Raw genomic sequence first — 15,226 nt, 5'->3', positions numbered from 1 at the left:
TTTATTCGACTGTTGAGCATTGACGAGTTCCACACCAATAACGGGTAACGCAATTCAATGTGTAATTTTGCCAGGACAGCGGCATTAGGCTTCTCTTTTTCGAAATGCAACTGTCGAGAGATATTTAACGTGTACTGACTAGTCTGTAGCACACGACTTTTCAATGCCAGCCCATCCGATCTGCATCACTGACAGAGGGAAACGGGTTAAATCAACCGCAGGTATTATCTCAACCCATGCCTTTGGATTGAATGAACCGTTATTATATTTACCATCCCTGCAGTAAAATGTGTAGTATGTGTCGCGAGTAATTACAGTACATGTAAATAGAACATTATTTGACTAACTACCAACGTAATTTGTATGAATGTAAGTGACATTCTTGTATCTTGTCGCTATACAATGTTATATAATACTGTCAATTATACAATAGTTGTAAAGCGACAGTATGTGCACATATTTACTGCGTATCTTATATGACGTCTTCATGGTCATGGTACTATGATATTCGTCTTATACCTTGACAGCAATATTCACTATTCTTGAATCACGGAATGCAGCCATTTGATTGGATGATATATCTGTGAGTACAGCCAATCAAAAACCTCGACATGAAGACTGTGTTAATGTTAGACTGTGGCTTATGTTAACAGACTTTCTGTCGAGAGCTCTGATTGACTGTATTCGGTGGCGTGCAATCCAATGAAATCAAACTTCCGTGATACAAGAACAGAGGCTATTTAAGTTAAGGTATAAGACGAATTTCGTAGTACCTTGACCATGTGAAGATGCTTATTATATGATTGGAAGTATTTAGACAATTAATGATTTTATGAAGTTTGCGTACACTGTCCCTTTAATATTCTGATGTCTAATTATTCTGCCCTACCTCTTTAATAACAATTATTTACATTTTATGCAAATTCTCGAGTTTTAAAGAGACACATTACATGCTGGACATGGTGAATCATATAGAGGTATTTGTTGGAGGTTGAATATTTGACATTTCGGTTGTCCATCCACAAAAGAAAGGCATTTTCACTAAGCTATTACGAACTTCGTCTTATACATTGACTGCAATAGCCACCGTTCTGCTACAGGTGTATGTTAAAGATGCCTCGACAGTTGAAAATAGAAAGTGAAGCCTAACACCGAGAGTCATTAGGCATTATTGACACTTTTTGTGAGTTCGTATAGCTATGCATTTGGATGTTTTGTCTGTATGCCTAAAATTGGCCACATTGGACATAGTTCATTCTTCAGGCTTTCGCAATTCCACTTGTATTTGGATGTTTATTAATCCACCCAACTGCCACCTCCTTTCCCCCCGTGCCCCTCCTTTCCATCTTGGCGTCTTTTATAAGGCCTTTGGAAGGATGCAACCGAGCAGTTAACGACGCCCTGCTGACATAGGAATGTTGTTGGACTATATCTATTGTGTTTTATGGTCACTCGATTTCATTGACCAACGTTAACTTTAATCCACTTAATCTCTTTTAATCTACTTTAAATCCGACAGAAATAGTCAAGTAGGGGATCAACCAATCTTAAGAAAGCGTGATCGTGTTCTTCGTCCCAATAAATGTATAAGGTCTCTCTATCTCTCATTAATTTTACCTTTAGAAATATGATCACGTTACTTTGACATGCTATTGTGTATTGTATTGTGTTGCGCTAAGGTATACTATTTTGCACCGTCCTATTACCATGCTTTAGTGCTCATGCTATGAAGCCATATACTATGCCTTTCCTTTTTGCTATGATTGTAGTGCACCATAGTATGCTATACATTTTTGTGCTCATTATACTATGCTTTTTTTTATTTAGTAATGCTGTTCACTGTGCTGTGTTATTGTGCAAACGTATATTGCTCTGGTATGTCGTGCAACGCTGTTTTAAACTAAGCTGTAGTGCAATGATATGTTAATTGGCACTGAGCATGCGTGCGTTGCAAATCATTTTCCATTGAGCCCTAATTCAGCGCTATGCTATTTTCTACTCAGCCTTAGTACTATGTTGTTGTTCAGTTCTATGCTAATTGGTACCAAGTTTTAGTGCAATGCTATGCCATACTATTCTGAGCTGTTTTGCATTGGCATCCTGTATCATATTTGGTTATAGTGCAATGCTATGCTATTCTGCAATAAGCTCTAGTGCAGTGCTACACAATTTGGTCCTTGCAATGCTATGCTTCTATGTACTGAACTTTAGTGTATTGCTATGCAAACTGAACTGAACTACAATGGCCTTCTAGTCTGTACTGAATAGTAATACAGCGCCATGCTATTTTCAGTGAGCTGTAGAGCTGTGATATGCTATTTGGCTCTAAGCTTATTAGCAGTGCTATGCTATATTCTACTTAGCTGAGTGCATATATAGTGCTTAACTGAACTTTTCTACAATGTCATTCTTGTCTGTACTCAACAATGCTATGCTAATTGGTACTGAGTTTAAGAGCGGTACATTACTACATTTTTTATTGTCTGAAAATACCAATAGACTATTCAATTCTTTGTACAATAATACTTCATTTGGTATTAATTGTACCTAATATAGAATCTGAATACACCACCAGGAAAACATGTCTGTCAATAAAAACTTATAAAACGTGACTTTTCTATAAATAATTCTGTAGGCAGTCTCTATGGCTATAAATTCAAAGAATATTCATATGTGGTGCACATTGCGTCAAGGCAATGTATGTCGACAAACTTAACCCCCTTTTAAAAGATAACCGAGATAACACCGAGTCGTTTAAGTGGATAGCAGGCCGGACATGCTAGGGACGAGGGAGTGCATATCGATTGTCAAAGAGGCTCGGGTAGGCGGGCTGTGGCACAGTCGGTTAGGGCGTTGGAATCTATACATGACGTCGAATTAATGGAGGTCATGGGTAATAATTTCGGTCAACGTTTGACCATATTTTCTCTTTCAGTCGACCCAGCTGTAAATGGGTATTGTAAATTCGGGAAAGATCAATACCAAGAGTTTTAGCCTAAGAACTAGGTGATAGGCATGATCTACTCTATATTTAGCTTAGACCAACCTTAAAAACCTAACCATAAATCGAGCTAGCTGTCACTTTCCACCTTTGATCTTCAGCAACTTTGGGCAGCCAAATATCATTAAATTGAAAAGGTCGACTAGGGAATAATTGGACCAAATTATCTATATTTCCTTTGGCCTATCAGTCATATCATAATGTCACCCATGATTTATTGAATTACATGTAATATCGTTTAGGTTTTTTCACCTTATATGATATACATCAAGGTGTATTCGGTGTGTCTGAGAATGGTTGTCTGGGGATTGTGTTTTGATGGCTTGTGGAATTTGCTAACTGCACCATGCTTTCGTCTCTCGTGAATAGTATTTGCATTCAATGCTTTGCTTTGCGTGTTTGTTTTTGTGATATGCATCCACATCAGGATGCTAGAAAACATCAGGTGAGGGGACCGAGCAGGGGAAACAAAATTTTCCAGAGGGGCCGGTGTCATTTTTTTACTATGTCAAACGATATGGGGGAGGGGGGGGGGGCAACGCCTCCGGTGATGGGAGGGGGTATGGGACAGACTGGTGCCCACATAGTTGTCTTCGGGACGGTTGGCGGGTTGTTACCGTGTGCTATCTGAACCTCTGCACTTCGCTAATACAAAGCTTGGTAGTCAGTCAACAGGTAGCATTTTACAATCAGCATCACAGTGCAGAAGATACTCAATGCAACCATCTGTATTCATTTGAACTTCGCACTATTTATTTGCTTCAATTGTTGAATGTAGCTGCAGTGCAACACGTCTTTACTGTGCTCTTCATTTGTAACATTTTATTAACGCTGCAATACACATAAAGTTGTCTGCAGTCTGTGAACTTCCTTTGAATTTTGATTGTTAAGAACGGAATGGCCGAAGGAAGGGACCGATATATCACGAGCAACAGTGTTTCTAGGGGTAGATTATCAGCTTAAATGACTGTATATCCAATTAAAACTGCTCTGAATTTTATTTCACTCCAGGCACCTTCCCACGCTGTATATGTACAATTGTACAATGTATATATAAGTATATATCAAACACACCTTCCTATCTGGGTCAGGGTGACACAGTAAATAATGCAGGATATCTGATAACTTACATTGTTATTAATTCTTTACATGTCAAAATCTCAAATAACTTGACTCGTACAGACGACATGAAAAATGTTATGTATAAGGTAATAAAAACCATTACAGAAAAAATACATCCATTGAAGATACAGATCAGGGGGTTCAGATGTATAAGAAGACCCAAGTGAAAGTTGAAAAGCTGTTGGTGTTGGTAACAAAGCCGTTGCAAATTGTTGCAGAAGGGCGTAAAGCATTAATTTCTTCATTTTTCGAACATTACCAAGAAAATATTAATAATTCCAATTGCAATATAGAGCAGCGAGAAAGAAGAAAAATAAAACTGTTATTGATGATTCAACAAACCGTTTTTATATTCAACTTGGGGAAAGTAAAGGTCAAGGACGTATGAATATAGCACTACGATTAATTAGGTCACGTATCTCGAGGAGAATTTTAATTAATTTTTTTTATCAATTATTGCTTGTATTGAATTAGAAAATAAATTTATGTTTTCTCTATTAAATAAACAGAGCCTGGTGTGATTCATTGTGATATTGAAAGCAAACACACGGTAGCTTTAATATAATGCATATATTTACACCTAATTGCTATAACAACTAGCTACATGTGTTTCGATCTTGAGGGATGTGGTGGGAGGCAGATTTGGATAATTGAAATTATTGTAAAGGAAATACAGTCGGTGAGAATTAAATGTCCTCAATGAACTCAGTGAAAATAATTACTGAAACGGGTATCCCAAAAGTGACAGTGCATCCTTAAGGAATACTTGAAAAAGTTTATCTTTGTATATGGAGACCGATAAGCGTCAACAATGGGATTCCTTAGATTAACTATCAGATGCAAAACTAATATAGCGAGGTCTAAAAACACAAGAGAGCATGTAAAACAGACTTAAATGTTTACTGCTTCCTGCTGAAAATCGACAAGAGCCAACCACTACCAGAGACCACTTCATTTACCCCCGCCCCCTCCCCCGCACATCACCCCTAACCATTCCTCAGGACAGATACCGACCATGCAAAGAAGTTTTATAGTACATGCATTTATCATTGTTAACAATGAGACATAAGCATATAATCAGCGAACAAAAAAAGTTCCTTATCAGCTTTATTTACTAGCAACGACCTTCAGTCTTCAAAACATCTAAGTTTTTTTTAAAGCTATTGTTCAGTTGTATGCAATAACAAGAATAAAGCATAGACCGAACTGAACTAATTATTGATTTGCTGAGAAAATTCATTTGCCAGGTCAAAGTGTTTTAATCGATTTTAGTATTTATAATGTTTCTATTTATTAGTATACAATACACAGAACGATCAATAACTTTTTATCACTGAAGCTGAGAACCGTGCTGCCATGTTGTTTTTCGCTGCTGAATTGCTTCCGGGCATTGGTTTCTGGGAAAATTTATTTGCAAGCTTAGATTATTTTTAATCGATTTTAGTATTTTTAATTTTTCTATTTATTAGTATACAATATACTTCACAATCAAGTACATCTAAACCTGATTTTCATTCCGCCATATTGCTTTCGCTTTTTCTGCTGAAATGCTGTCGAACATCGGTTTCTGAATAAATACCTTACATAATATCGATTGGATTGATCGCAAAGTGAAGGGTCGGACCACCGGACGCAGAGTGAAGGGTCGGACCATCGGAGGCAGAGTGAAGGGTCGGACCATCGGAAGCAGAGTGAAGGGTCGGACCACCGGACGCAGAGTGAAGGGTCGGACCACCGGACGCAGAGTGAAGGATCGGACCACCGAATGCAGAGTGAAGGGTCGGACCACCGGAAGCAGAGTGATGGGTCGGACCACCGGACGCAGAGTGATGGGTCGGACCACCGGACGCAGAGTGATGGGTCGGACCATCGGAAGCAGAGTGAAGGGTCGGACAGCCGAATGCAGAGTGAAGGGTCGGACAACCGAATGCAGAATGAAGGGTCCACCGAACGCGAGAGGTTTTTTTCCGAATCTTATTTTTTGTATATCTCTTCGATTTCATGAAAAAGAAATGGCTTCAATCCGATGAGAATTGAGTAAAGGTAGGATAAAATAAGAGAAATCGATGTTGCGGTGTCTCATTTGTTTGGTTGAGCAGTAGATATCCTCATTATCAGATGGACATTGGGGTTGGGCCCATGGAAACCCATAGTTCGAGGTCCCAAAGCTGCCCAGTCTGTGCATCATATAGCTACATAGACTGCTACTGTTTATTTAGGTAAGTATACAATGCAATAATCAATAGCAACAGATCAACAACTATAGCTCGAGTTCTAGGATAGGATTTTAATCAATGGTTCACACACCCACATGTTTCCCGCTCTATCTTCTAATGACACGAACAGTTTTTTACATAGGTAATTACATAACAGGTAGCTTAAAGTGTCGTTTCTACGAATCTTTAGGCAAGGGGGCGAGTAAGCGAGGGGGCGAGTAGGCGAGTGGGAGTTATAGCAATGTTAAGGGCCCACAAACAAATCGTTCTCTGTGAAAAATAATAAGAAATGGTAATTTTGGGGAGCGGGGCAAAGCTGATATAGCCTTTTTAGAGGGCTAGGGGTGTGTATGCCCAATTGGCAGAAGCATTAGGTTAAATGCTGGGTAGGTCTCGGACTAAACTCTTCGTGATCCATCAACGGTTTGAATACATAAAAGGGACTTAGACTTATTGCACTGTCCCGGCAACGGATGCCGACAATAATAATGTTAGAGAACCAGAGAAGCACAGCTAATGGAAGACGTATCGCAGTTGAGTCGAGACCCGCTCTTCCTTTGGTTTGGTTGTCAAATCAAAATACAAGGTTGATATTTAAATGCTAGGTTTTTAATGTAAAGACCTTTTAAATGAGTAGTATATAGAGTTTTTGTAGATATTTTGGTCTATAGACGATTATTACATGTACCGAGTCAAGCTGACCTCAAGTCCTCCCTTCCGCCTATTATAACATTATATACCATATTACCTCTGATATGACATGCCGGGGGTCCAATATAATACTACTTCCGGTTATCGGGTTTTGGTGTTAATGAGAATGCTATATGATATGTCGTGGAAACGGACACTTGCACCCACGTGTATATATATGTGCTAAGTATTTGCCGCCTATCTTAATATAAGATATGAGTTAACATGCAGGAGGTTCAATATTATACCATTGTCACTGACTAGGTTTTGTTGTTTTTCGACCAAAAAGTTGTGGGGGCCAACCATATCGTGTCTCCAGGACTGAAAACAGATTGTGGGTACCTGGCCCTGTGTCCCCATCGGGATCTGCGCCCACGGGTTCAAGAAAAAGCTTTAGGATATGTTATGACAAAGTAGAGGGTACATTGTACTTCATAAACCTGAAGTATATGCGTGTAGTTTCTGGTATCGCCTGCTTTAGGATGGGTGTCATTCGATAAGCCCTGTGTAAGGATTTTGACATTGTCCTTTTGAATGTAGGTAAAAGATGCAGGGGTCATTCTTTTAAAATCAACCTCCCAAATTTACGTTTTTTGCCTGTGAAATGCCGCAAAGAGTTGAGGTATGGATCCAATGTGATGTACGGTGCGAGTTTAACGAACCTAAAGGTTTCCCAGTAGTAGTTTTGGTGGGTAGCCTTATTGTATTTTCCATATGGAAGGGCTCTTGAACCATAACAGTATTCTATGTAATCTTCATTCAAGCTGAAGTGTACCAAATCATGTTGTAATAAGTATGTTCCCAGATCGACATTATGTATGTCAACATCAAAACAAACATGGCTGACATTAAGTCCTCAACTAATTTGAATCTGAAGATAGATTGAAAATGGAAATTGGATTGTTAATTTGGTCATAACAAGTCAACGAAATTTTCACTTGACCCATTTACACATTTTTATTTTTTTGTCAAACACAAACCACTATCGCTTGTGAATTTACAAGATGGTAGACTTCTGGCGTCATGAATTTCTAGTTATAAATTGTTAGATTTATTACTACGCGGTCTAAAGAAGTTCTCTTAAAATTCTTCCGACGTCTGGAATTTTCAAGCCAAATGACGTTTTGAAAGTTTGCTCTCTTTTGGATTTACGTCTCCCAAAATTTGTATTACATACTTTCCAATTTCGGAATAGTTGAGAAAATCTTTAAAACAATTCATGCGCTAGACGTGTTCGATGCTCGGAAATGGCCGAAGTAGGCCTAACAACCACTGACGTATACGTTATGTTGATATAAGCCGGTATTTTATTTACCTACAATTTTCAATGGTCAAGCCAAATATTAATTGGATGAAGTTTGTTCACCGTTTTTATCGCCTATTTCTGACATACTAAATTTCACGGTTTTATCACCGATATCTGACATACTAAATTTCACGGTCAGTGATATTGGTTTAGGCGCAAATTCTCCCTAGGGGCAAATTGACTTGTCACCGGTCAGTCTCTGACATTTGTTACCTCGTGCTTGATTGGTTTGTCACATACGAATATAGAAATTTGTTGTTAGATTGATTGACTAGTCTACTTATTGACATTCGTACAATGGATGATGCAGAATATGGATGTTGTTTTGTTACGAAACCGGAAGTCGCTTGAAGCACTAATGCATATCTTCACTTCCGGATTGGGTTTTGGAACAGACGTGCAGATTAAATCGCCAAAAAAAAAAGTCATAACAAATTGATCTATCCTATCCCAGCATTGACTATGTGAAATAAATCACTTTGAAAACGATCCTGCCTCTTGAAAGAGATCGAAAATCTTGGGAAACGTTTCGTCAGATAACAATTAAAGTAACCTGTACATAGATCAGAAAACGAAAAAGCTACATTTACTTCAAACAGATTGGCTTCACTTTTGACCAAACTTTTTTCAATTATGTTCATGTATTTTGAATCCACCAGACACCCCACTGACCCATTTAAAACTTGATCACGCTATGGCCTCAGAACCAAGACTACCACACCTCCCAGTGTTAAGATAATGGGCCTTGACTTTTTAAAATCATGCAATATTCGCATATTAAGGGTTGTGTTTGTGAATAAAATGATATGAAAGTGGGCGTGACCTACTTCGGTCTTGTTATCGAGTAGTAGGGCCTAACTTTGATAAAGATATCAGGAGGTTGAGGGGGGCGTTGGTTTGTTTTGTTCACCTTAAGACAATGCCCTACCTGTCTCAGACTGGTGCGGCAGCCGAATTTCATAGTTTTTTTTTTTTATGTAGTAGGTGTTTTACCATGAAATTCTGTATCACAATTTCATCATGTAAATGATTTAGCCAAAAAGATCTGACGTTCACTTGTCTCATCTACAAACCAAACAATCAACCATGGCAGCCCTATTTCGGAGTGTCATGGTAGACAGCATTTTACCATGAAATTTTGTATCAAGTAATAATTTTGCAAGTAAAATGTGACAGCTATTTGTTGAAACTTTGAAATTCATATTTCATAGAAATTTTATCAATTTTAAGGATGGACTTTGACTTATTAGTACTGGTTGAAATTGGAACAGCTTACTCTTTTTTTGTCATAAATTTTGCGATTGGCTCTTGCAAGGAACTGTGCATAAAACAAAATACACCTAAATGACAATGCAAAAATAAGAATTCACAGCAGATTTGCATTGACTTCAGACACCCACAACTTTTCATCTCGAATTACAAATCCCGTGAATGAATAGGAGTAGGTTTTGGGTGTGTCATATTTCAAACAGAGTCTCTATTTATACTTTTACCTGAATATAAATTCTTCAATTACTATACAACTCGCCTGCCTTCATTAGATCATAAATAACCTCATTATTTCACTTGAGATATTTACACTTTCTACTTGGGACATGGTGGCTCTCACATACAGTTTAAAGGGGGTGTGTGTTCATGCTTCGCTAAAACAGGAATTATGATGAAATCCCGTCCCCCAATGGCCAATATTCCAAAATTGAAGTGAATATTTAAGGGTTTTTCTTGCCTCAGAAAGTGTATAGGAAACGTTTATAGCTCATATTTGCATCATCCAAATTCCCATTTCTTTTGCAGGTAATTCTCTTAATTCCATAAAAGCTTAACCAGATCATGACGTCATTATAACATTTCTCATTTAAGCTAATGAGCGGTGTGTTAATTATAACACCCACCTCGTCCCTCAGCTCTAGGCATTATTCAAAATACATATATTAAACATAATTTAAAGTACCGGTACATCAATAAAAATTAATTTCTCAAGTTTTTACTTAAATTTGATAATTTCCCTCGGGCTCAGCAAAGCGTAGGCTGGTTAATAATCAAACTTAAATGATCCATACAATATGCATGTTAAGCAGAAAAAAAATTCTATTTGATAATGTTCGCTCATTCAAATATAAAGACGTTTCAAATTTCAAATTCATTCTTATAATTTTAGCAAACAACGTTAACAATAAGGGACACATGTATTCCCCTTGCGGGATACCGCCATTGGCATAGAAGGGTTTAAATAGGTTAAACGGAATAACCGGTTTAACGCTTTCCTTCTGCCCTTGATAAAGCATTATTTAGGGCTGACAAACCTTCGATATTACTTAAACCGGCATGCAAGATGGATGTTTTAGGACTATGAGAACGTTGTTTTTTTCTATATAAAATTTAATCAATCCATCAATCATTTGATCTTTGTGAACTTCTAATAATAACTATAGTCATTTTAACCTTATTCAGCAAAAATACATTTAATGACGAAAAACAGATTAGCGTGGGCTGAGGGATGAGTTTTCTCGGGTTCGGATTCCAGCCCCTCTATCCCTGCCCCCCCCCCCCCCCCCCCCTTCTCCCTTGCCCCCACTTCCTACACACACCGAAAAGCTCTGCGTTTTGATTTTCAACTAAGATGTAGTTCAGGGAATATGTTTACCATATTGTTTATTTACCATACTGTGTTACTGAAAGAGATGCCATGAAGTTCTACCTTTTTCGTAATCTAAGACAATTCAAAATTTGATACACCATTATGTTTCCATTTAGTTTCGGAAACATTATCACCAAAGGTACGCCCCTTTAAATGGCTTTGAAATTTCGATTCGAAATAACAAAATTCAATTCAGAAGCCACAGTAGTCAGAAAGCAGGCTCAATGACACAGCCAGGGTAATTCTTTGACAATGTATATGAGTACAGAAATGTCTCCATTTAACCGGATAAAAAGCATCCCACTGCTAGTAAAATTAATATGCACAGGTCAAGTTGACACGTCACGATCCAGCAGTTTTATATTCATATTAAACATAGAAAAAGATATAACAATATTTGAAGTATGCATCTAACCAACTATATATACAATATCTAAATATGTAAATGTAGATCACACATAGAAAACTTAACTTTATTTTTTTTAAATGTTTTATTACTTTGGTATTCACACTGTGGGATACGTTTCATGTCTAGGATAATAAGAATTTCCCTTGTGACGAAGCTATATAGCAATGCGTAGGTATATGAGATAGCATGACAGATATTAAAAGGCTGTGTATATGAGTTACACACGTGAGCTGAATTAAGGTGGTGTTTTACGTCCATCTGGCCAGGCGATCTGAGATATATTTATAGCCAAAATTGTCAAATTTGTCGAAGAAGCCTAACAACTTGTATTAATTGGTATCTGGCGGATTAACGGTCAGATTATCGCAAGATTTACAAATAATCCCTTCTCAATGCGTCCATATATGATCTGCTTTGTCGGCTAAGGCTCAAAGAATCCAGGATTATTGTCACGCGAGGGAATTATGCTTTATCGTCATTAATATGAATTCAATTGTCTGGATTCTTAATTCGAAAAACATTATTACAGTAAGATTATTGTTATCCCGTCAAACCTAACAAGTGATCTGAAATCAAAATAGATTGGCATAACAGAATACAGAAGGCAACTATATACAATTCAGTAAAGAAAGTCTGGATCATAAATGCAGGCCAGTGCCACCGTTCAAACATTAAAACTCAGAAGAAATGCTCACTGTAGTCATAATGGGCTCATAGAAATCCCAAGATATAATGATGAACTATTGGCTAGTTGGCCTTTATCTCATCCGATTTTACTAAAAACCTGCAGCTTGGATTTTCAAATGAATTGCTTCTAAAGCAGTATCCTTGCATCACAAACAGTCAAGGGAAAGGCCATATATTTTCTTTTACCATGGAATTTTTGAAAGATTACGTATGTGATCGATTATATCACGGAAAGTAGCGAACAATGGCGGAAATGATGCCGATAATATCATTAACAAATATTGAATAATCAGCATTCAAATCCCTTTATAAAGTTAAATACGATAAGAAGTCAATGAAAAGGGGGATAATATTAACCCCTAGGGGCCATATTCTATGGCTAGTTGACCTTCAATAGGATTCTTATAACAATATTAATTGGGTTTTTCATTACACCCCTTTTATTTTGTGTTATTAACAGGTTTACTGGCCCCCTTACTTCATTAAAGTTACGTTATTGAAAATTGATCTCGTAAATCCAAATGAAGTGACATTTAAAGAGTTTTTGAAAAGGGATTTCTGTTGTCTGTCAATGGATGATGACAGCCAAGCCTTTAAAGGTTTTCTGTCGGTGATGCTGGTTGGGGGGGGGGGGGGGGGGGGGCCTCGTGTGCTACAGGGTATGAACGTTAAAGATCTCTCCACAGTGTTGCATATGCTTAACAATTATATTAAAATATACAAACGAAAAGAGTCTTTGCATTGAGTCTTGTAATAAAAATTTGTAACTCAGTAGGTTGTCAACTAATCATTCCAGCCGACCCATCGCATAAGTTTGGAAATTTCAATGCCAAGAGCTTTTGTCATATTTCAGCTAATCAGCAGAATCTCAGAACCGAATTTGATTTGCCATCTTTGTATATTCTTCCGTTTCTCTAAGTATAACATTAAGTTCAAAATGAGTCAAATATGGGTTTGTTTAAGTGCCATGCCAGCTCATATATTAAACTCTGACGTAAGTGTATAGGTGTCACCTTTGAACCTATGACTGGCGAAAAAAAAACACATTCCTCCGGGGGAAGAAAGCACTTGGTAAACTCAATAATCACTTCAATGAAATGTTTTTTCCGCGACGTTTATTTACTCTTACACTAAAATATATGTTGAGCCTTCACCATTTGAACATTGCTTGAGGCAAAATATTTGTTCAACGGTTTATCATTATCATAATTTCGATGGCTGAAATCACAAAAAGATATGTTATTATTGTACAGAGTTGTGGTATGTCGAGGGGACAGCCAAGTACCGTTATTTTGGTGACAATAGTGGTCTATTGACAATGAAACAGCACAATTTTAAGGCCATTGATGCGTCCTTGATGTACTGATTTGGTGCAGCTCCTAGAAGTTCTAGCTTTTCTGCACCCAATTTGTAGCATTTTCTAGCTAGCTATTACTGGTAACTGTCTAGAAAAGATGTGAGGCTTAGAGATAGAGACAGACTTAGCAAACAGAGCAGAATTGTAGAGTCAGCTTCAGACAACCGAAAAAAGTAACCTCTAGACAACCGAAAAAAGTTACCTTCAGGAAACCCAAAAGAGTCAGATTCAGAAAACCCAAAAAGAGTCAGCTTCAGAAAACCGACAAAAGTCAGCTTCAGAAACCAAATAGAGTCAGCTTCAGAAAACTGAAAAGTGTCAGCCTCCTAAACCAAAAAGAGTCAGCTTCAGAAAACCGACAAGAGTCAGATTCCGAAACCAAAAAGAGTCAGCTTCAGAAAAACCGGAACGAGAGTCAGTTTCAGAAAACCATTAAGAGTTGACATCAGAAAACTGAAAAGATTAATCATTAGAAAAGTCATAAGAGTCCGCTTCAGAAAACCGAAAAGAGTTTCAGAAAACTAAAACGAAATTCGTCCCCGTATCTTAAGGGACCAATAAATGAGACACGCATATTCAATTTCTTGCATACTTCCTACATCAGAGACATGAATGTCCATTATTCCAATTTTGCTTATAGATACTTTAAAATACGCTACAGAGAGCAAAGACATTGAAGTGGCGAAAGTAAACAAGTTGGCATGCATGAAACAATTCCAGATAAAACTCTGATCTATTGATTAATGTTGGAAACGGAATCGGTCTGTTTACTTTCAGGAATCAGACATGCAGGAATCTGTAATATTGAATGGAATACATCAACATTATCCTCTTCATGCATTCCAGAGAGCGGAATTTGTTGGTGTATCCACCTCACTGAAATGATTTGGGTTGTAAGGAAGGTAAATGCCAAGAATTTTATCTTGGATCAGGTCGAATCTCTTATGCTGTCTGCCTAGCCAAGTGAATGCCAACCTAGCTTAGAGTCAGCCTAGAAACGTTAGTGTCAGCCTAGTCAAGTGTCAGCCTAGCTAAGTTAATGTCAGTCTAGCCATGTAAGTGACAGCCTAGCAAAGTAAATGTCAGCCTAGTATAGTAACTGCTGGCCTAGACAAGCAAATGCCAACCTAGCCACGTATGTGTCAGCCAAGCGAAGTGTCAGCTTTGCAGAATAAGTGTCAGCCAAGCCAAGCAAATGCCAACCTAGATTAGTGTCGGCCTAGCCCAGTGTCAGCCTAGACAAGTACGTATCAGCCTAGCTTAGTAAGTGTTAGCCTAGCCAAGGGTCAGCCTAGCCAAGTAAGTGTCAACCTAGCCAAGTTAGTGTCAGCCTAGCCAAGTAAATGTCAGCCTAGCCAAGTAAATGTCAGCCTAGCCAAATCGTTGACAGCTTAACCAAGAAAGTGTCAGCAATCCATAACCCACTCCTACCTGACCCTCACGCCTATGCATACGGATACAGTGTCTCTATCTCAAAGCTGACCTTTGACATCAAAACCACTTGGATTAAAAACCAGCATATTTTAATTACGCCGGTATAATATAGGTCATATTTTAATTGAAACTTTAGTCATGCAAATAATGAACAATTATTTTTATCGTTAATATATACACAGAGATCCATTATCCATTCAGATATAGTGTATATTTATTGTATATAGCTACAGGTGTATTTTAATGTAGGCCTTCTACTTATATAGACCATATATAGTATATCAACCAAAATGTCTCATATACTATACGTGTTCAATAATACTTCAGTTACAACTAAAGGTTACACATTTTCGTACTCCGAGCCCA

At 37.8% G+C, this 15,226-nt stretch overlaps 1 protein-coding gene across 1 annotated transcript; it reads right to left on the bottom strand.

The window, feature by feature from the left end:
* Window positions 1-5,703: 5,703 nt before the first annotated feature.
* LOTGIDRAFT_109385 (hypothetical protein) lies at window positions 5,704-6,126 on the bottom strand (the record flags this gene model as incomplete). The annotated part of the gene is made up of 1 exon (XM_009046092.1): window positions 5,704-6,126. One exon carries the CDS (start codon window positions 6,124-6,126, stop codon window positions 5,704-5,706), a length of 423 nt encoding a protein of 140 aa, XP_009044340.1.
* Window positions 6,127-15,226: the final 9,100 nt, after the last annotated feature.

This window comes from Lottia gigantea, assembly GCF_000327385.1.
Source record: "Lottia gigantea unplaced genomic scaffold LOTGIsca_10, whole genome shotgun sequence".
Taxonomy (NCBI): Eukaryota; Metazoa; Mollusca; class Gastropoda; family Lottiidae; genus Lottia; species Lottia gigantea.
This window is presented reverse-complemented; position numbering and strand designations above follow the sequence as displayed.